The 20,545-nt window shown below is 42.7% G+C and overlaps 2 protein-coding genes across 10 annotated transcripts in view; both read right to left on the bottom strand.

The window, feature by feature from the left end:
- LOC144694038 (zinc finger FYVE domain-containing protein 16-like) overlaps positions 1 to 2,089 on the bottom strand; it is a 96,590-nt gene extending 94,501 nt beyond the window's left edge. For 3 of the 4 annotated variants that reach the window (XM_078564394.1, XM_078564409.1, XM_078564417.1), the window contains exon 1: positions 1,980 to 2,089. The gene's annotated coding sequence lies outside the window, so the exon portion shown is untranslated. Of the gene's footprint in view, positions 1 to 1,495; positions 1,637 to 1,979 lie in introns of those variants that run through there. The other variant, XM_078564401.1, reaches the window with a different exon arrangement.
- Positions 2,090 to 8,353: 6,264 nt separating this feature from the next.
- The window catches only part of ccdc125 (coiled-coil domain containing 125), a 57,471-nt gene continuing 45,279 nt past the window's right edge, over positions 8,354 to 20,545 (bottom strand). For 4 of the 6 annotated variants that reach the window (XM_078564354.1, XM_078564345.1, XM_078564338.1 and 1 more), the window contains 4 exons: positions 20,217 to 20,324; positions 12,817 to 12,991; positions 12,462 to 12,598; positions 8,354 to 10,351 (listed from right to left, as the gene is read on the bottom strand). In XM_078564354.1, the coding sequence (XP_078420480.1) occupies positions 10,097 to 10,351; positions 12,462 to 12,598; positions 12,817 to 12,991; positions 20,217 to 20,324 (675 nt within the window). In that variant the 3' untranslated portion in view covers positions 8,354 to 10,096. The remainder of the gene's footprint in view (positions 10,352 to 12,461; positions 12,599 to 12,816; positions 12,992 to 20,216; positions 20,325 to 20,545) is intronic. The other 2 variants (XM_078564363.1, XM_078564372.1) reach the window with 2 other exon arrangements.

The following is a 20,545-nucleotide window of genomic DNA, read 5'->3' as shown; positions in this document are numbered from 1 at the left end:
GAATACTCTCCACTTACTTACATGAGTGCAACTCCAATACTCAAGAAGCCTAACACCATCCAGGACAAAGCAGCCCTCTTGTTTGGCACCCCGTCGACAAACATTCACACCCTCCACCACCAATAAACAATGGCAGCAATGAGTGCCATCTACAAGATGCACTGCAGAAACTCACCAAGGCTCCTTAGGCAACACCTTCCAAACCCACAACTGCTGCCATCTAGAAGGACAAGGGCAGCGGATACATGGGAACACCGCCACCTGGAAGTTCCCCTCCAAGCCAATCACCATCCTGACTTGGAAATATATCATCTTTCCTTCACTGTCACTAGGTCAAAATTCTGGAACTCCCTCCCTAACAGCATTGTGGGTGTGCCTACACCACAGGGACTGCAACGGTTCAAGGCAGCAGCTCACCACCACCTTGTCAAGGACAATTAGGGATGGAAAATAATGCTGGCCTAGCCAGCAATGCCCACATTCCGTAAATTAATAAAGAAAAAGTCCTCTGAAAAGTGTTAACAGTCAGATAAAAAGAAATTTTCTCAATCTGTGCACATATTAATTTAAAATTCTTTGGATTAACTCAAGTATTGTTGTGGGTAAATACTGTCCAGTATTCCCACTGGAACAGAGAAGGGACAAGAGGAGGGTTAGTAGAAGTAAAAAATTATGAAAGTGCTAAACGAAAAGAAAAAGACTACTTCCTTTGCCTGGGAAGTTGCCAAAGTAAAACTAAGAAGGTGAGGTGAGAAGTTACGGGAAATTTCTTTACACAGGGCACTATTGGGAGCATGAAATGTTTTGCCACAGAGAATGACTGAAGGAAAGCCCATTGCATCTTTTAAAGGAAAGGTGGAAGGGCATTTGAAGCAAAGGAAGTTACAGACTGATAGGGAGAGAAGAGGAGGATGAGTTTTGGATTGCTTTAGCAAAAAGCCACCAGATACAATGGGCTGAATCACCTGTTTCTGCACTGTGAACTATTTTACATGTTTGACCTGGAGTAACATTTGCCTTGCAGAGGGCTGCATATAAAGGTTTCGTTTGGGGCCCATATTACTACCAGACAAACCTACAATTGGATATACTCAGGGTCCTGTGCAATTGCTATCCTTGCTTCTCCTAAGACTAGATTGGGAATCTTGACGTTTATGGATTCTCGAATTCTTCACTTCAAACTGTACCCCGTAGTGACCACCAATACTTTATTGTAATGTTTCTATAATTGAGAATGATCTTTCCAAATAAAAGTCAGAAAATAGTTACACAGTGAGGTGGTGTTTACAGTTCAAAAATCGGACATAACTTACTAAAATACTAATAACAATTATGAACAGGGTATTACTGCAGAGCAGAAAATCTCCACCCCCAACTTCAATGTAAACTTATAACTAGCTAAATATTTTAAAGCACACATCTAATAAACCAAGCCCATATCTTTGGAAAACCACCAAGCACGCAGGTTCCGAGCTCCCAATGTCTGATAACGCACCAATTCCTTCCGTAATTCAACAGAGCTCAAAATTAGTGGAGCAAAAGTAACAGACAATTTCGAGGCCCCTTGGATTAAGTTAGTTAGGGAAGAGACAAAAGGCCAAGTTTCCTCCATTTCACTATCCACCCGATCCCTGTTTGAGACGGGGTGATGTCGTGTTCGCGCCCGGCTACACCGAACAGCAACTAACCGGGGGCTCAGCTGTCAGGAGACGGGAAGATAGTGAGGTGGACCCGCTTACCCCCTCCGGGGGAGGGCGGCCGGCCGGCCGGCCGAAGAACCAGCTCTGACCGGGGCTGGGCCAACGTAAGGCCGTGGAGCCCGGTTGATTTTTGATTGATCCTTCCTGCTGCGTCGGCGGAGACAATAAATTGGAGCCTGGTAAATTTACCGCTACTGCTAGCTCCCCGCCCAACCGGCGGGACAAGGCCCGAGGAGCAGAGCCGGCTGTCAAGTGATGGACGCGGCCGCACTCACTCACCATATCTAAGCTTCAGTTCCTTCACCCCACGGGGGACCCCAACGGCAGACAGAGCGCATGCGCGACGCAGGCTAATCTCTCGTGGGAGGCGGTCAGGGATAACCATAGGAACCGGGCGCGGCCTGGGCTGCGGTCACGGATCAGCCCAGCCTCCCCACTCCGTTGCAGCATTAAACCAAGTTTCGGCTGTTCGCTGTGAACTGCTGAAAGGGGATGCAGCAGCAGCCAACTAACGACCTGCTTATCGGTTAAACAGGCCATAATGAACCCTATTGCCGCGTAAAGTAGAGAATGAGTGCTGCCCTCGTGCACCCTTTCCTGCTTAAAACAGATTCAGGAGGGGGACAGCCAGTTTCCCAGAATAGGCCTGGAAATCTCCAGCAACTGAAGCCTAATCTCCAGGACACTGCCGCGAGCTACCCTGGAGAAAAATGACAGGGATATAAAAACGTTTATTTTCAACTTTCTTGGAACACATGTTCATTCGTTTAAAAAAAGTTATTAGAGATGGGAAACAAGGCTGTTTAACTAACAGTCAAGAATTGGGGAACGAAGAGTTTTTTCCACTGCAATTTATTGTGGGGATTGGCAGTGTGCGCGACCTGAGGATGGGCGTGGCAACCAACGAAATGTGGGACGCTGGGGATAAGGCAGTTGGTCGACTCATGACATCTCCAGGCATGCATTCAACCAGATAAAAGCGAAATACTGTGGGTGCTGGAAATTTGAAATAAAAACAGAAAATGCTGGAAAAACTCAGCAGATCTGACAGCATCTGTGGAGGAGGAACAGAGTTAACGTTTTGAGTTCCTATGACCCTTCAGCGCTAACGAGAAGTAGAAGCATGACTAAATTTATACTGTTTAAGGGAGGTGGAGCAGGTGAAGCTGGATAGGTCAGCCTTAGGTGGAGGCTAAGGAGAGATTGACAAAGATGTCATGGACACAAGACAAAGGGAGTGTTAAAGGTAGTGGTAAGGGCTAAAGAAGATGCTGATAGTGCCGTAAAGGTAAAAAAGCAGAATGTGTGAATAGCAGAACAAGGGTCAGCACCATGTGAAAGAATAACATGGAACAAGTAACAGATGGCCGGATGGGGGTGTGGGGGGATGGGAATGGGGGTGTGGGGGGATGGGAATGGGGTTGTGGGGGGGAGGGGGCGATGATTGGGGAAAAAGGGATAAGGGGATAAAAAAGATAAAATAAATGAATAAAAATAAATAAATTTTGAAAAAGGGGTGAAGAAAGAGGAGAGAGTTCACGGTCTGAAGCCGTTGAACTCAATATTAAGTCCGGAAGGCTGTAAAGTGCCTGATCGGAAGATGGGGTGCTGTTCCTCCAGTTTGTATTGGGCTTCACTGGAACATTGCAGCAGGCCAAGGAAGGACATGTGGGCATGAGAGCAGGGTGGTGTGTTGAAATGGCAAGTGACAGGAAAGTCTGGGTCATGCATTCAACCAGTGTTGATAACCCAACACCAGCTACCAGTGTAGTAAACTGGTCAACTCCAGCATAATGCCATCACTAAACACATCTTCCCCTCACCTCCTGCCCCCCTCCCCCCTCCCATCAGCATTCCATAGGGACCATGCCCTCCATGACATCCTGGTCCACTCCTCCATCACCCCCAACTCCTCATCCTCTTCACATGGCACCTTCCCATGCAATAGCAGAAGGTGCAACACCTGCCCTTTTACCTCCCTCCTCACTGTCCAAGGACCCAAACACTCCTTTCAGATGAAGCAATGGTTCACTTGCACCTCCTTCAATTTGGTCTACTCTATTCACTGCTCCCAATGCAATATCCTCTACATTGGGGAGACTAAATGCAGACTGGGTGTCAAATTTGCGGAACACCTTCGCTCAGTCCGCAAGCTGAACTGGACTAGCCCTATAAATACTGTGTCTACAAGTACAGGTCAGAGGCTAGGAACCCTGAGGCAAGTAACTCACCTCCTGATTCCCCAAAGCCTGTCCACCATCTACAAGGCACAAGTCAAGAGTGTGATGGAATACTCTCCACTTGCCTGGACGACTGCAGCTCCAACACTCAAGAAGCTTGACACCATCTAGGACAAAGCAACCCAGTTGACTGGCATCCTATCCACAAACATTCACTCCCTCCACCACCAATGCACATAGGTAGCAGTGTGTACCATCTACAAGATGCACTGCAGGAACTCACCAAGCCTCCTTAGCATCTTCCAAACCCATGACCACTACCATCTAGAAGGCAAAGGGCAACAGACACATGGAACACCACCACCTGGAAGTTCCCCTCCAAGCCATTCACCATCCTGACTTGGAAAGATATTGTCATTCCTTCAGTCACTGGGTCAAAATCCTGGAACTCCCTCCCTAACAGCACAATAGGTGTACCTACACTACATGGTCTGCAGCAATTTAAGAAGGCAGCTCCCCGCCACCTTCTCAAGGGCAATTAGGGATAGGCAATAAATGTTGGCCTAGCCAGTGACACCCACATCCCATGAATTAAAAAAAAAGCATGACCTAGACCTTTCTGTTGCCATTTCACTCACCATCATGCCCACATGTCCATTCTTGGCCTGCTGCAATGTTCCAGTGACGTCCAGCGCAAACTAGAGGAACAGCACCTCATTTCCAATTAGGCACTTTACAGCCTTCTGGACTTAACATTGAGTTAAACAACTTCAGACCATGAACTCTCTCCTCCATCTTGACCCCTTTTTAAACCAATATTTTTTCCCAACCTGCACGGCCATCTGTCACTTGTTCTTATGTTTTGCTTTAACAGAGTGCTGACCCTTAGTCTGCTATTAACACATTCTCCTATCATACCTTTATACCATTATCAGCACCTTATTTAGTCTTTAACACTACCATTAACACAATCTTTGTATTGTGTCCATGATTTCTTTATCAAATCTCTCCTGAGCTCCCACCTATCTCTGACCTTCTATTTTGCTCCACCTGCTCCATCCACTCTTAAGCAGTATAAAATCCATCATGTTTCTACCTCTTTAGCTCTGAAGACTCAAAACGTTAATTCTGTTTCTCTTTCCACAGATGCTGCCAGACCTGCTGAGTTTTCCCAGCATTTTCTGTTTTTCAGATTTCCAGCATCCGCAGTATTTTGCTTTTATACCAACTACCAGTAACCTCCCAACTGCAAATGATACCCAAAAACCCACTCACGTGCAAACCAGTCTCATCCTTAAAACAGCACCAAGAAGCTATTCATCCGTTTATATTGATAAGATACGACATAAGTCAAATTGTGGAGTTAATGGGCGGACGCTGCCTCCAGGCTTTTAATATATAAATATATTATTTGGGAGAAATTCATTCGTGTAACGCCAAACTGCATTGAGTCCCCAGGAGCAGGCATCGCAGCAGGATGTTACCTGTACAGTCCAAAGGGTTTCTTCTATATCATTCAGGAAACTTGCACAGGTCGGCCCAGGAAATTGATGTGTGTTTGCATTTGAACTGAGGCTACATGAATACATTTTCCATCTATACGTTTATATGCTCCTCAGCTAGATTAATTCACTTCCCTTCATTTTACTGGGCAATTTCCCGAGCCACAGCTTTCAGTTGCTCTGTGCTAAGGACTACTAAAGTTTCACCATTCAAATTTCCCTGCTTGACCCACATCTGGGCATCAAAATTTGCCATTTTCTTCGTGTTAGGGAAATGGAATTTGCTGTGGTAAGTTACTTGTGTTTTAAAATTTGTTCCAGCCACTGAACTTTTCTCTTTTGGTTCCTAATTGACTCAGCTCAGATTTGGCTCATCTTAACTTGGACTCTGGTCAAATGCAAATAGGTGACCCCGGATTTGAGCATCCAATTTCTGTTACGGACAGAGGGGTTTAATTTAAACAGCATTAATTTCTCCTCTCACCACTTGTCCATAAACAGAAGGGTGTTTTTGATTTGCCTTCTCCTTTATAAACGGTGGTTTATTTCCCAACCCTCAGTTTAAGTGTGGTCCAATTTTCTATGAATAACCCCACAGCAAACTCGAGATAGGATAAACTCTAACGTGGGAAGGAGTCACAACGTTGCCCCCTTTGCAGTCCAACAGTAAAAGAGGGATAAAGAGATTTACAGTGCAGTGACCACAGAGAAAAGAAACGGTGTTTCACATTGGTTCTGGAGTCCATAATCAAAGTCCAATGAGGTATTCCTTCACGGTGCTTGGCAGGCTGCAAACCGATGCTGTCCGATCACTTTTCCAGTGGCATTGACTTCACACAGTGAGATGGGCATGCAGATGAATTAAAAACAAAAACAGAATTACCTGGAAAAACTCAGCAGGTCTGGCAGCATCGGTGGAGAAGAAAAGAGTTGACGTTTCGAGTCCACATGAATTTGGGTCATGTGGACTCGAAACGTCAACTCTTTTCTTCTTCACCGATGCTGCCAGACCTGCTGAGTTTTTCCAGGTAATTCTGTTTTTGTTTTGGATTTCCAGCATCCGCAGTAGCTTTTTGTTTTTATGCAGATGAATTAGTCTTGTAGGCAATGGTACAGAATTCCCAGCAGTAGTAGTGTCGATGGGGGCCATGTGTCCAAACCTGGGCAGAGCCCCTTTTCTGTGAGACTGCTTGTCGGATGGTAAACCACAGTCTGAGCTTGCAATTCCACAAGGCATTATCACTGGTTTCACAAACTAGAGGTCCATGTCACATGGCTCCAACCTCTCCACTTTTGTCTTTGAGAAGGGATGTTTATACCTCATCTGGGTTCCTGTGATAGTTAAGTGACCCAACCAATAAGAATTGAAAGGAAGGTTGTGGGCCTCTTGTCCTAGCAGATGCGTGGACTCCAGTTGACCAACCTGGATAATAAAATGCAGATGGATTTTATATAGCTCTCTTTGAATTTGGTCTTTGCAGCCCACAGTGTCTCTTCAGAGATAGTGAGGTGCAGGTTTCTTTGATACTGCCACGGTAGCTCCTTGCATGCGCGGGTCATTGACAGACACAGCTTCAGCCATTTTAAAAAGTCTTTGTCCAGTTTTTAAAATGTTTGAAATAGCCATGAGGATATCTATTTTATAAAAATATACAGTGAGGTCTTAGTCCCCTCATATTTCTTCCTCATTAAATAGGACAGGGAAAGTGAGCCTACATATTCCTTAAAGAGTATTAGCTTCATCAATTCAATCAATATTTTTCTCATCCATTTGCTGAAAAAACTTTCTGCTCCCAGAGTCTCTCAAAGGCATTGGCTTCTTTTTTGGGTACAATTTCAGTTATCTTTCCAAAGAGGTCATTTTTCCTGTGTAAAGTTGATTTTGTCTTTACCTAATATCTCCACTATTTTTCCAGAATAATATATTACCCAAAAGAATGATGAACTAGCACACTTGCCCCATCTAATGGCAATTGTATGTAGGTGGTTGCAGCTTCAGAGTACAGCATCAAGTTTGTAACGTTAGCAACAGTTTGTCTCTGGTGTACACTTAATTTTCATTGTTTTAAAACCAGCATAATTTGGTGCTACAATAAAAACAGAAAATGCTGGAAATGCTACTCAGGCGGTCAGCCAGCATCTGTCAAAAGAAAAACTGTAAACTTCTCAGGTCTGTGGCCTATCATCAGAATGGGTCGAAGAAATAGGGTCAGAGGGAAGGGAAGGGAAGGGGAAGAAGAATCTAGGGAGATGTGGGTACATATGAATTGTTGAAACTTGCAATCCTTCTTTCATAAAAGGAAGATAAAGTTTTTTGTTAAAGCATCAGACAAGGCAAAGGATGAAATGAAACTGTGGCCCAGGAGAGTTTTGAGATAGCGAATTGGTGCTGCTTCAGAGGTTGGAGAAGTCAGTTCTGACAAAAGGAGAGACCTGAAATGTTAACTATTTTTCTTTCCACAAATAGTGCCTGATCTGTTGAGTACTTCAGAATTTTCTGTTCTTTATTCCAAATTTCTAGCATCTGCAGCATTTTGCTTTAGTATCACTTTGTGCTGCACTTTTCCACCTATTATTGTGCAAATGCATGGATAGTCACCTTGATCAATGTTCTTTTGTCCTTCTAAGTTGGGACAGCAAGTGGACATCCTTATGTCATTGTATCTTTTCATTACAATCTTATGGTTATGTTGTTTTTACAGCTCTTCTCTTTCCACAAGTCAAATGTTACAGGAGGAGGAGGAGTAGGCCATTTGGCCCTTTCAGCCTGCTCTGCCATTCAATAAGATTATGACTGATCATCTACCTCAAATCCACCTTCATATCACTGAATACCACCTAAATTTCAAAACACACAAGTAACATTTCCACAAAAAAGTAACTGCGGAATATAAAATCACTTGTATGGTAATTAATAATTTCAAGGTTTTATCATATTCCTAGGAAGATAAATTTAAAGTGAGAAAATTAATTTAAAAAAAACATCAAAAATGTTTATTCAAGTTTGTTCCACTTGTCACTTCAAAATGTATTTCTCATTACTAATGTAGGAGGAAGACCTACAAGCTAGCACATAGTTATGAGTTGATTATAATGAGACTGCATATCTGCCATTTTTTTAAATTGATCATTTAGTTGTAATAATCCTTACTACATTGAGAGTTCGCACCTTGACAAACTTAATCTTTCTATCGTTTACCTATTACCAAGAAGTCTCAAACATATCTGAATATGAGGTATATGGCAGAAAATATTACACAATGCAAAATAATGTCATGAGAAAGATTAAATTTGAGTAGGTCAGATGCATCACTGCTGCCTATTCTCTACCACAACTTCTGTAATTTGATGTTATTGTGGGGATACGATGGGTGTGGGGAAGAGGCACAGCATAGGGATTCGATTTTATCAGCAAGTAAATGATGTTGTGAATAGAATGTTTTATGTCATATTGTGCTGTATTTTCCCCAATCAACAATTAAGTAAACTTATCTATATAAACTTAAGTTTTTTTTAAAAAAATATACCTGCCAATACCATTATTCTCACATGACTTGCATTAGTGACCTCTGTGACATAAGTACAATTTATCATGTTGCATCTGGGCAAGGCTAAACACAATCAACTTTTTTTTCTAAAAAAAAATGAAGTTAAAATTCTATCTGTATCATTTTCCCTAAATAAATTCCTCTTTGAGGTTATATGATAAATAAGGTAATTTCAGATAAGGCTCAAATGGACAAGATAATCCCATGTCTTAATCTGAAGCAGAACAGGGGAATTCGCCCCAAGATGTATCCTTCACCCAATATTAGCTAAAATTGATTAGCTGCTCATTTCTTCGATTGCTGTCTATGGGACCTTGGTGTGCAGAACAACTGCTGTGTTTGCTTAAGTACCACTGAATACACTTAAAAAGTCATTCATTGCAAAGCACTTTGGGGTATAGCATGATACGTGATACAAAAGTGCAAATTATTTATTTCGTGTGATGAAAGATTTTCTGATACCAATCCTAAATTTGCTTTTCACCTGTGTCCTTCACTTGCAACTTAATCTTAAATAATTTTCCAGATTTACTTTTAATGATGCTATTTACCTTCACAAAAATCACCTCTCAGGACACCTTCCTTCAAGGTTGAACAGCCCAAGTTTCTCTAGATTTTTTCTCATGACCTGCAAGACCAGGATCACCTGCATGGCAATTCTCTGCATTGTTTCCCCTGTGTTTTAATGACCAGAACTGAAACAATATTCGAAATGTTGTCTGGCCAGACCATTGCCAGTTTGATAGCTGTTTGAACTGTATTCCTTGTTAGGGTTATATGATAAATTGTGTTATTTAAGAGTCAAGAAACATTTAAATTATATCCATAAACATTTGTACATTAAATGCTGTAATATATTTAGGTTTGGTAAGTCACTCACGTTCTAATTTTGTACGGCAAACTAAACCATGTAAACAAATTGGATGATCAACATTTCCATAAGAGGGAAACTAAATTAGTAGCTTAAACAGTCAATTTTTAAAAGACTACATATCAATTAATTTAAGCAATAGATATCATGTTGCTTCTGAAGGATTGCCTTTTTGACATTTTATGAACAGAAGTCATTAAAAGTCAAGTTTTTATTTGCTTCAGTGACATTCATTATCTTGTTCCATAAAACTTCTTGCCACAAAATCAGTGTTTTCATAAATGCTCCTGAATTCTCAACTGCCCACAAAGTAACCTGCAGGGGAAGAGTTTGTCCTCAAAAGAGTTCTGTGTTCACTCCGGTTTTGATCAATTGATGGGCAAGAAATATTTTTTAACTCGTGCCATCTTTTTTGACAATGTTCAATTTCAGATGTTTCAATAGTTGGAGTGTCCTTTCTCAAGTGATTTCGTTCTTGTTCCTCAACACTTCGTGCCAGCATATAGCTAACCTTCCGCTGATGTGCCAGAGCTTCCTCTTTATCATTTAACTGTCAATGGAAAGAAATAAACACATTCAGACTATAACTTAGTCAATAATTAAAACCATAATAAGTGAGCAAATATCAGATGAATACTTCAAGCCAGTCAGATAATCATTTATGGCAACAGATTTCACAAGACGATTATGAACAAGACAGGTCATTCAGCTCACCCTAGTTTATCCATCCTGAAAGACCCTAGTGCGCTCCAGTTGATTATTAAATAACACCAGGGTCTTCACTTCTATTATGGCACCCAGGAGTCCATTTCATGTGTTAGTCATACTGCTCTCACCTGATTCAAGTTATGAATTCAAGCCCTACTAGGAGCCTCATCAAATAAAGGCTGAAGTTTCAATGCAAGACTGAAGGGCCCAGATTTCTCTAGTCCTTTCCCATAATGGAGACCTTTAAGACCGGGATCATCCACATGGCTATTCTCTTCATTGTCTCCCTTGTGTCTCAATTACCAGAAGAGGGCAGAGTGCTCAAGATGTGATTGGGCTAAAACACTGTCTAGTTTGATCATGACTTAGTCTGCAACACTTAAGGAAGGATACGAGGGTTCATGAGACATTGCAGAGGAGATCTGGAACCAGAATGGTTCCAAGGATGGGGCAATTACAAGGTTAGATTGGAGGAGGTTCACTCAACTGATAACTGCGATGGATGGGTTATCTTACCAGGAAAGGTTGGACAAGCTGGGCCTCCAGCCATTGGAGTTTAGATAATTGAGGGGTGATCTTATTGAAACATACAACATCCTGAGATGGCCAGACAAAGTGGATGCTGAAAGGATATTCTCCACTTGTGGGAGAAGTGAGAACTAGGGGACACAGTTTAAAAATAAGGAGTCTCCCATTTAAGACAGACGAGAAGAAATTTTTTCTCTGAGGGTCATGAATCTTTGGAACTCTCTACCCCAGAGAACAGTGGAAGCAGGTTCAATGAATATCTTTAAGGCATAGGTATATAGACTCTTGACTAAAAAGGGAGTCAAAGGTGGATAGGTGGAATGTGGAGTTGAGGCCACAATCAGATCAGCCATAATCTTATTGAACAGCAGAGCGTGTTCGATGGCTGAATGGCCTACTCCTGTTCCTAATTCGAATGTTCGTATGTAAGCTGGGTTGTTCTCCTTGAGCAAAGGAGATTAAGGGGAGATTTGATAAAGGTGTACAAGATTATGACATGTTTGGATAAGGTAGACAAGGAAAAATTGCTGCCATTACCTATTGGTACAAGAGGACACAAACTTAAAGTTTTAGGCAAGAAATGCAGGGGAATGTGAGAAAGAACTTTTTTTTTTTTTACACAGAGCTAGTGGTAATCAACTGGAACTCGCTACTCACAGCAGTGGTAGAAGCAGAGATGATCAATGATTTCAAAAGGAAATTGGATGGGTACTTGAAGGAAATAAACTTGCAGGAATACAGGGATAAAGCGGGGGAATGAGACGCTCTTCCGGTGGGAGATTTCTCTCTATTAAATATCATTTGCCATTTTTCTGACCACTTTATTGCTGTTCAGATCATTTCAAACCAACAATGAGCTTAATTTTATTGCGCAATATCATAATAAATCACCTATGCCAAGGTAAGATCTCATTCTATTTCTAGTCAAAGTATACAACAGGAACATAGCAAAAAAAAACTATTTGCTTTACACCAACTTTCCACATGCTACAAATGAGCTAATGCTAATAACAGTTTTGTAATTAAGAAAAAAATGGATAACCATGGATTTTCTAACAATATTATTTTAAAATAATGCTGTTCCATCTTATTTTGGCAGAGAAAGGTGACTACAATTCTGAAACAATGGAACACCACATGTGAAATATTAGTTATTAAATTCTTTGGAACGAGCACTGCAGAAAGAAAACAACACCTATGTTTTGCACTACTTTAGCTTTTCTTGTACCTGTGTAAGCAATACAGGTTATTTTAGTAATAATCATGTATTAGACTCCTGATATTTCCTTTTAAATATTGTTTAAACAGAGATTACCATTTCAAACACTAATATGGCATATGATAGTTTGATGCAAGATTCTATAGAATCCACCCTCCCCACAAAGTCAGTCATTATGGAGTAATATATTTAAAGCATCACAGACCAAGTCTATAAGTATCTTCAGCACCTCCTGCGGATCCTCCAAGACCTCCAGTTTCTTACAATCTGTTGAGGAATTGAACAGGCCCATCAACTTTTGTCCAAGTGTTGTATGAATCACTTTTGTTTTGTTGATAGGATCTGGAATGATGTGCAAAAGAAAAAAAAAATCACTACATATTCAACAGATAGATCAGGAATTAATGTCAGACCAGTGTAGAATTGGCGACACATTGATCTGGTGAAATGCTCAAAAAGTTGAGTTTGAAACGATTTATGGCTGAACTCGACACATGCATTTGTACATACTGCAACTGAGTTAATATACAAAATTAACAGGTCATACATCTAGGATTTACCTTCTTTTGTTCGTTTCCAAACAAGTCCTTTCTTGGGATCCTTTCTATGCAGTTTTTCCACTTCAGTAATTCGGAGAGTTTGATCATTTGTCCTTTTCAATTGGTGTTCAAAAGCAATTCTAAATGCATCAACCATTATGTACGCCTCTTCCTCTCGCTTTCTCTGAAGATCAAACTAACAATTCAAGATTACACATGGAAAAAATTAACTTAATTGACAAGTTCTTAAATTACATTTGTGTCTGTTACAAAAGTCATGACAAGAAAGCAATATGGAGAACAGTTAGTGTTTAGAAACAACATTACTTTGCAGCTTTCATATAAGCGAGGTTGACAGAAAATCTTGGAGATAGATCACACACCCAGCCTCCAGGTGGCACTTTGAAGCGTCATGTTGAGCCTCAAATTTGTATATCATTAATTTGACAGGCATCTGCATTCAGGTTATGGAACTATGCTGGCCAGTTTCGAACATGCCTGCCATCTTGATGTCAGGAAATCTATGTCCAACGCATAAAGCAGTTTAACTGATCACCACATGTTAATGAGCTCAATACAAAGGGCATTGGAAAAGAAACACGTTCAAAGTGCTGAGTAATAGATTGAAACGATTGTTCTGTCACAAATCCACCTCTCAGCTTGGTCCTGGATATTACACAGGGGCAGAAGGAAGCCATCATGCAAGATCACCAATCCAGCATGGGAAGCAGTGGCAGTCAGCACCAATGCCCTGCAAAAGAGGACAGCCATCCAGTGCAAAGAGGATGAATGGTCTCATTCATTCACAGAATCACAGAGTGCTGAAGAGGCCCTTCGACCCATCGAGTCTGCACCAACACGGGAGAAACACCTGACCTACCTACCCATTCTGCCAGGGTAACTCACTTTCTCGTCACTCTCAACTCTCACACTCACAAACTCATCACATATCCACAGGGATCTCACACCTCAAAGGACAGCACTACGAACTCCCACACACACCCTCACATCTCCATCAGGCTCATATCCTCTGGAGCTCGTGTTCTCAACCAGTCCATGGCTCCGCTCACCACACAAACACTCCATGCAGTGTGATGCATCCTGCTCACACTTCCTCCATCTGTTTTCATGCAGGAGAAGCTGGCTCACAACAGCAGGGAGAGGTCCAAGACTAGGGGTGAAGTGGCCAACATTAGGCCCCTCACTCACTTTGAGGAGCATGCCATCACGCTGACTGGTGAGGACATGGACTGTGCCTGCAATGACGTGAAGTTGGTGGTGAACACCCACGTGAGGATCCTGCACTACATCATCCTTCTCTCAAAGCAACTAAGAGTGCTCTCTCTCCTGCTTTTGACTCTGCTGCCATGCACTAATCATCTCTACTTTGAGTCACGGGAAGCTCTGCCAAGCAACCGATATCCTCAGCCAGCCAGTCCCTCAGCTCCATCCAGGTCCTCATCTCCAGCCAAGAGGACACCTCCCTCCATTGAAGAGCTGGAAATAAGCAGCCTGGAAGACCTGGCACAGCGGTTAACCACACCCTCCACCAGCACAGGGACACACACCTCAGTGGGACCTAGATCTAGAGCAGGCTTGGGTTCACAATCTGATGGTCACCGCACAGACACACGTACACAGCAGGAAGCAGGCAGGTTCGTGCGAGCTCTCCCGCACTTGGAGGACTGCTGGGGAAGAGGCATCTGTGAGGTCAGAGTCAGATGATGAGCCTCTGGATTCAGCCTTCCAACATTGTTGAGAGTCAACATAAGGTGGGGGAACATCACACAGAAAGCCTTCAACAGAGTGACAGGTGATTCAGAAGGCTGTGTCAGCCTGCTCTCTGATGAAGTGGTGCCCAGATATGCATATATGGAGGTCACCATGGGAAGAATGGCGGACACCATGGAAACCCTAGTCCAGCAAAACAGAGATATGCATGGACCTCCACTCCATTGCGGTAGCCATGGGTGAGTCCTGCAGTGGCAATGCAAGGGGGAAATGGGGCACCTCGACGTCCCTCCAAGTGCTCCTTCCCCCTCAAGGAATCAGGCCGGGACCCTCAGGCACCCGAAGGGAGGAGGAGCGGCAGCTGGACACTCTCGGTCATCCACTCAGGAATCTCAGAGGCAATCCTCTCCCTCCGAGTCCACTGTGTGTGTGACCCCCTCAACCTCATCCTCAGTCACCGCAGAAAGAGCAGCTGGTCCACAGGAGGAACAGCCAAAGCAAGCTGGCGTGCCCCAAGGCCTCGGCTCTTCAGAGAATTCATGTCGAAGTCATCAGGGGCAACAGGGCCAACCATTGCACAGGCTGTCTCCTCTCCTGCTGCGGACATCAGGGGTGCACCTAGAAGAAATGGTAGGCCTAGAAAAGTTAAGAATTTCTGATCACAAGTGGTTGCACAGGTGAACACATTTTGTCACTTTATAATCTGAAAATACATTCACTTGCACTGAATAATGTATAATGGTGTCTTTCAGCTTCATTTACAGGCTTTGCGAGTCCTCTCCCTGCATCCCCCTCCCACAAGCAGTTCAGCTGCACGCAGCTGGCCCATGAGTGATTCTGGAGGGAGAAGTATGTGTTGTGGCAGGGCCTTTCGGAGTCTCGTGCAAGTACTCTCCCATGCACGCAGATCTTTCCTCCATCATGCTCATCTCAATGTCCTGGGCATTTTCAATGCTGCCTGCTGGGCTTAGCTTTCAGTTGTCCATCTGAGCTGACCTGCATCTTCACCCACCCACTGATCGTGCTCCCATGCAGCTCCTATGCCCGCCCAGTACATGGCTCCTTTCACTTTCGATTTTGCAAGATGGTACTGGTGAAGTATATTTTTAGCTCCACCGTCCTTTCCCCTCCCTGGTCACCCATGTCCTTTGCCCCATCACTGTTGATCCCCTTGCATTCCACCTCCCCACTCTCACCTACCAGCCAGAACCCTTTTCTTTCCGGGATGTCCAGGTGAACGTGCATGCTGCCTCTATTTTCCTGAGAATCCCACCCCATCCACATTGACCTCCCCAGCCTCCTTCACATCCCCAGGGTCCGTGTCTGCCTCAGAGTCCCTACCAACCGCCCTCGCCGTCCCTTCTACTGCTACCGTCGCACCCTCACCCTCCCATCCTACTGAGTCATTCTGCCCTTCCTTATTCTCACCATTCACTCCTACCATGCCCAACCTTATTTTGCTCCCCAGAAGGCAGTCATTGACTCCATAGACCCCTCCCTTGCACGTTCACCTGGACATCACACTTCCCTTTACTCCTTCCCTCCTGCAAACTCCTTCCTCACCACCCCCCACCTGGACTCCTTCCTGCCCCCCTCCGAACTCCTTCCCTTACACCTACCTGTCCAATTGTCACATTCACCCGTTACACCCACCTCACCCCCTTACTCCCCTCCTCCAAACCTCACTCCCCACACCCCCGGAACACCATATTTCCCTCCCGCCCCGGTACACCTTCCTCTCCCAGTCAAACCTAGATCTTCCTCTCCCCAGACGCCCCCACCCCCCCATACACCTTCCTCTCCACCCCTTCCACGGCCATCTGTAGCAGATCAGATTCCCTGAAGCAGATGCTCAACGGTGACCTTCCGTGTGCTGCTTCGTGGCAGAGCCATGTCCATCAAAACCCACCCAGCATGCAAAGCTTCCGGTTGCTGTATGGGTCTAGCATCTTCTGCCCCTCGGGTATCCACGATGTGAGCAAGGCCCTGACAGTAAGTCCCGACTTCTGCATGTCGCACTTGTCAAGACATGTTCTGCACCGCATGTTTTCCCACCGACATGGGCAGTAAATTTGATTTGGGGGGGATGATTCCAGTGAGCAGGGCTCATAATGATATGCAGGTGTATTAAAATGAAATTCCTGATGTCCAGCAACAGGAAAGTCAGCCCGCCATTGATGGGCAGAGTGGATGATTGCAAACTGGTTTCAAAGCACTGTGAAACCAATTTTTGGCCTTGCCAACATATTTCCACTCAAAGCAGCCATGACAGCGGACTCCAATGGGCACAGAAAATTCCACCCTTGCTGTTGCATGCAAGACAGGAGCTATGAACAATCAAGTAAGGGCAGTTCGATGCATACTTTAAAAGTCATACATTGAATTTGGTATTTGTAGTCATTAAACAGAGATAAGGAAGACAAATAGCTCCTTCTCAACAGTTCCAAACAACTCAATCTAAAGTTGGTATCACAGAATCATACAGTACAACAGAGGCAGCCGCCACTTGGTCCATCAAGCCTGTAACGGCTCTTTCAAAGAGCTATTCATTTAGTCCCACTCCCCTGCTCTTTCTCCATAGTCCAGCATAAAGTTATTATTGAATTTGCTACCACCACACTTTCAGGCTGTGCATTCCATATAACATCTCGCTGCAGTTTTTTTCCTTACGTCATCTTTGATTCCTTAATTTTGGAGTCCTCTGGTTGTCCTCTGCTGCTAGAAACAATTTTCCTTATTTACCCGAACAAAACATTTAAAGATTTGAACATCTCTCTCATGTCTCCCCTTAATCTTCTCTGCTCTAAGGAGAACAAGCCCAATTTCTGTAATTACTCCATGTAACTAAGTCTTTCATCGTTGATATAATTCTAGTAAATTTCCTCCAAAGCCTCTCCAAGCTTTGGTATCTGGTACCAGAGTACTAAGAAAAAGACAGATTGCACTTGTAAATTCTGGTCTATGTTTGTGATCTTCTCTTTAGCTATGCACAACCATAACAATTACTTGAAAGCATAATCGTCATAGCCTACTAGTCAGCCCATTTTTCTATTAGAATCAGAAATATTTATCTGCATAAAGATTTACAGTTCTTTCAGATAGTCTTGCGACAGCCACTGAGGCCATCCCTTTTGTCATTAATTTATTGATGAATTCATCATGCAGCAGAGATGATGGAGAATCTTGAAAGGCATGCTTAGGGAGGTTCTCAGTATCGGAATCAAAGTGCATAGAGAGAAAATCCAAGACACAGGCATATACTTCTGTAACTTCCAGCTTCTTCAGCCAGCAAGTCAAAAATTTTCAACAGCCTAAGAGAAATTCAAGTGGAACTCCTCTGACCTTTATGACGTTGTAAGACCTTGTGTAAAGACATAACCTGTTTCATATATTTTTCATAAAAACTAAAGCTAGTTTGTCCTCTTATGAATATATTTATTATTCTGGAGTTATTCTCCTTAGAGGAAAGAATGTTAAGAGGAGATTTGATAAAGGCATTCAAAATCATGAATGGTTTGGTAGTATAAAAAGGATAAGCTATTTCCAGGGGTAGAGGGCTAGCAACCAGAGTGCACAGATTTGAGATGATTGGCAAAAGAACCAGAGCTGACATTGATCTGGAATGAATTACCTGAAGAGGTGGTGGAAGCAGATTCAATATGAACTTTCAGAAGATAATTGGATCATTACTTGAATGGAAAACATTTACAGGACTATGGGGAAAGAGCAGGGGAGAGGGATTAATTTGAAAGTTCCATCAAGGAGCTCGCACAAGTACAATAGGCTAAATGGCCTCTTTCTCTCCTGTCTCTGCTGTATCATACTATGAAACACTGCAGAGTTCCAATGTATGCAACAGATGCACTGCATTGACCTAAATACATCAAAAAATATAAATGTCATCAAGACCCCCTCAGGTGGATCGAAATTAGTAGAGAAGCAGATCTGAAGTGAGTCAGTGGTGGGTAGCACTCATTTTACTAACAATATTATCACTTTTCATTTTGGACATAGTAACTTTTAAGGATTCAGCATGAATACCATTATGTCTGTCATTAATACAGTCAGATGCTACTTCCTCCCATCAAACAAGTTCGGCTTTTATCTGTGCAACACACTTTGCCAGCTTATACAATATTCATGAAGATGATCATCATCCCTTCTACAGTCCACTGGGTCATATAACAACTCAATATAATCACAGAAGTGTTACAGAGCATGAGGCGGCATTTCGGCCTGTTGTGTCTGCACCAGCTCTCCATATGAGCAATTAACCTAGTGCCATTCTCCTGCCTTCTCCCCGTAATGCTGCAAATTTTTCCTTTTCAAATAACAATCTAATTCCCTTTTGAATGCCTCGATTGAATCTGCCTCTACCACACTCCCAGGCAGTGCATTCCAGACCTTAACACTCGCTACATGAACATGTTCTTCCTCACATCGCTATTGTTTCTTTTGCCAATTACCTTAAAATTGTTTCAGATTTCCAGCATCTGCAGTATTTTGCTTTTTCTACCTTAAATCTATGCCCTCTTGTTCTTGATCCTTTCAACAATGGGAACAGTTTCTCCCCATCTACTCTGACCAGACCCCTCACGATTTTGAATACTTCTATCAAATCTCCTCTCAACCTTCTCTTCCCAAGGAAAACAGTCCCAACTTCTCCAGTCTATCCTCATAACTAAAGTTCCTCATCCCTGAAACTATTCTCATGAATCTTTTCTGCATTCTCTCCAATGCCTTCACATCTTTCCTAAAGTGCAGTCCCCAGAACTGGATGTAATACTTCAGCTGAGGCTGAAGTTCAACATATCCTCTTTGGTTTTGTACTCTATGCCCTATTAATAGAGCCTAGGATACTGTATGCTTTATCAACCATTCTCTCAACCTGTCCTGCCATCTTAAATGACTTATACACATATACATCCAGGTCCCTCTGCTCATGCACCCGCTTTAGAGTTGTACCCTTTATTTTATATTGTTTCTCCTGTTCTTTCTGCCAAAATGAATCATTTTGTATTTCTCCACACTGAACTTATTCTGCCACTTGTTTGGCTATTCCACCAATTTGTCCATGTCCTTTTGAAATTCTACATTATCCTCCTCACAGTTCAATAATACTGTCTACAGAACCCCAAGATGCCTTTCTTTAAAAAAAATGTACTGCATTCATCATTCTAGCAAAATCATTCCCTCTTTAACCTGATATGTTTAAGTTGGAAGAATTGAACAAAAGGCTAAGTATAACACTAAAGCCACTTGGTTCATTAACTAAACAGAGTTGCTCTTGCTCTTCTATGTGTCATTACATACATTATTTACCAATTTTACACCAATTAAAACTGGAGAGCCAAATAAGAATATTAAGAGGATGAAATTCCTCAGGGATTATGCCACTGTAACTTTGTCAAAGATTTAGCAGAAGCCCTGTTTACGTCCTTAAATGAAGTTTCACCTTAGCTTCCTAAGTTATGGTAGTGCAGCAGAAGCACCAAGGAAATTCCCCTAAATTAAGCTCTTCAATAAGCGTTGTGTATTTTTTTTTAAAGGATCTGCACAGTTCAACATAATAAAAATAACTGCATTATGAATCTCAAGCATCACAGTGGTAGAATAAACTAATTTTAACTTATAATATTTATAACCTCAAACTACTTTTATCTTAGTAACAAATTTCAAAAGTAATGAACCTCTTCCTTCAGCTGCAGCAGTTGTTTCCGTGTGGCAGCTGCCATTCTGGCACAGGCACAGGGCTCTGCTCCAGTACCATTACAGTGACATGCTCCAAGCACTCCCAGCTGAAGGAAAACAAACAGAAATCTGGATTAATGGAGAGGTACAGTCAGCTGAAATGTAATCACCAAATATTTATCTGAAAATTTCAATAACTTAGAACTACTGCATTCCTACAACAGTTCATAAGCTTCACTGATGCAATGCAGGGCTCCCAAATGTAAGCAGCTTGTGAGCAGCTTGTTTGTAGTGGCACAGAACCATTCACCAAATAGCTTGTGATAAA

This window comes from Cetorhinus maximus, chromosome 2 (genome assembly GCF_964194155.1).
Source record: "Cetorhinus maximus chromosome 2, sCetMax3.hap1.1, whole genome shotgun sequence".
NCBI classification, from domain to species: domain Eukaryota; kingdom Metazoa; phylum Chordata; class Chondrichthyes; order Lamniformes; family Cetorhinidae; genus Cetorhinus; species Cetorhinus maximus.
This window is presented reverse-complemented; position numbering and strand designations above follow the sequence as displayed.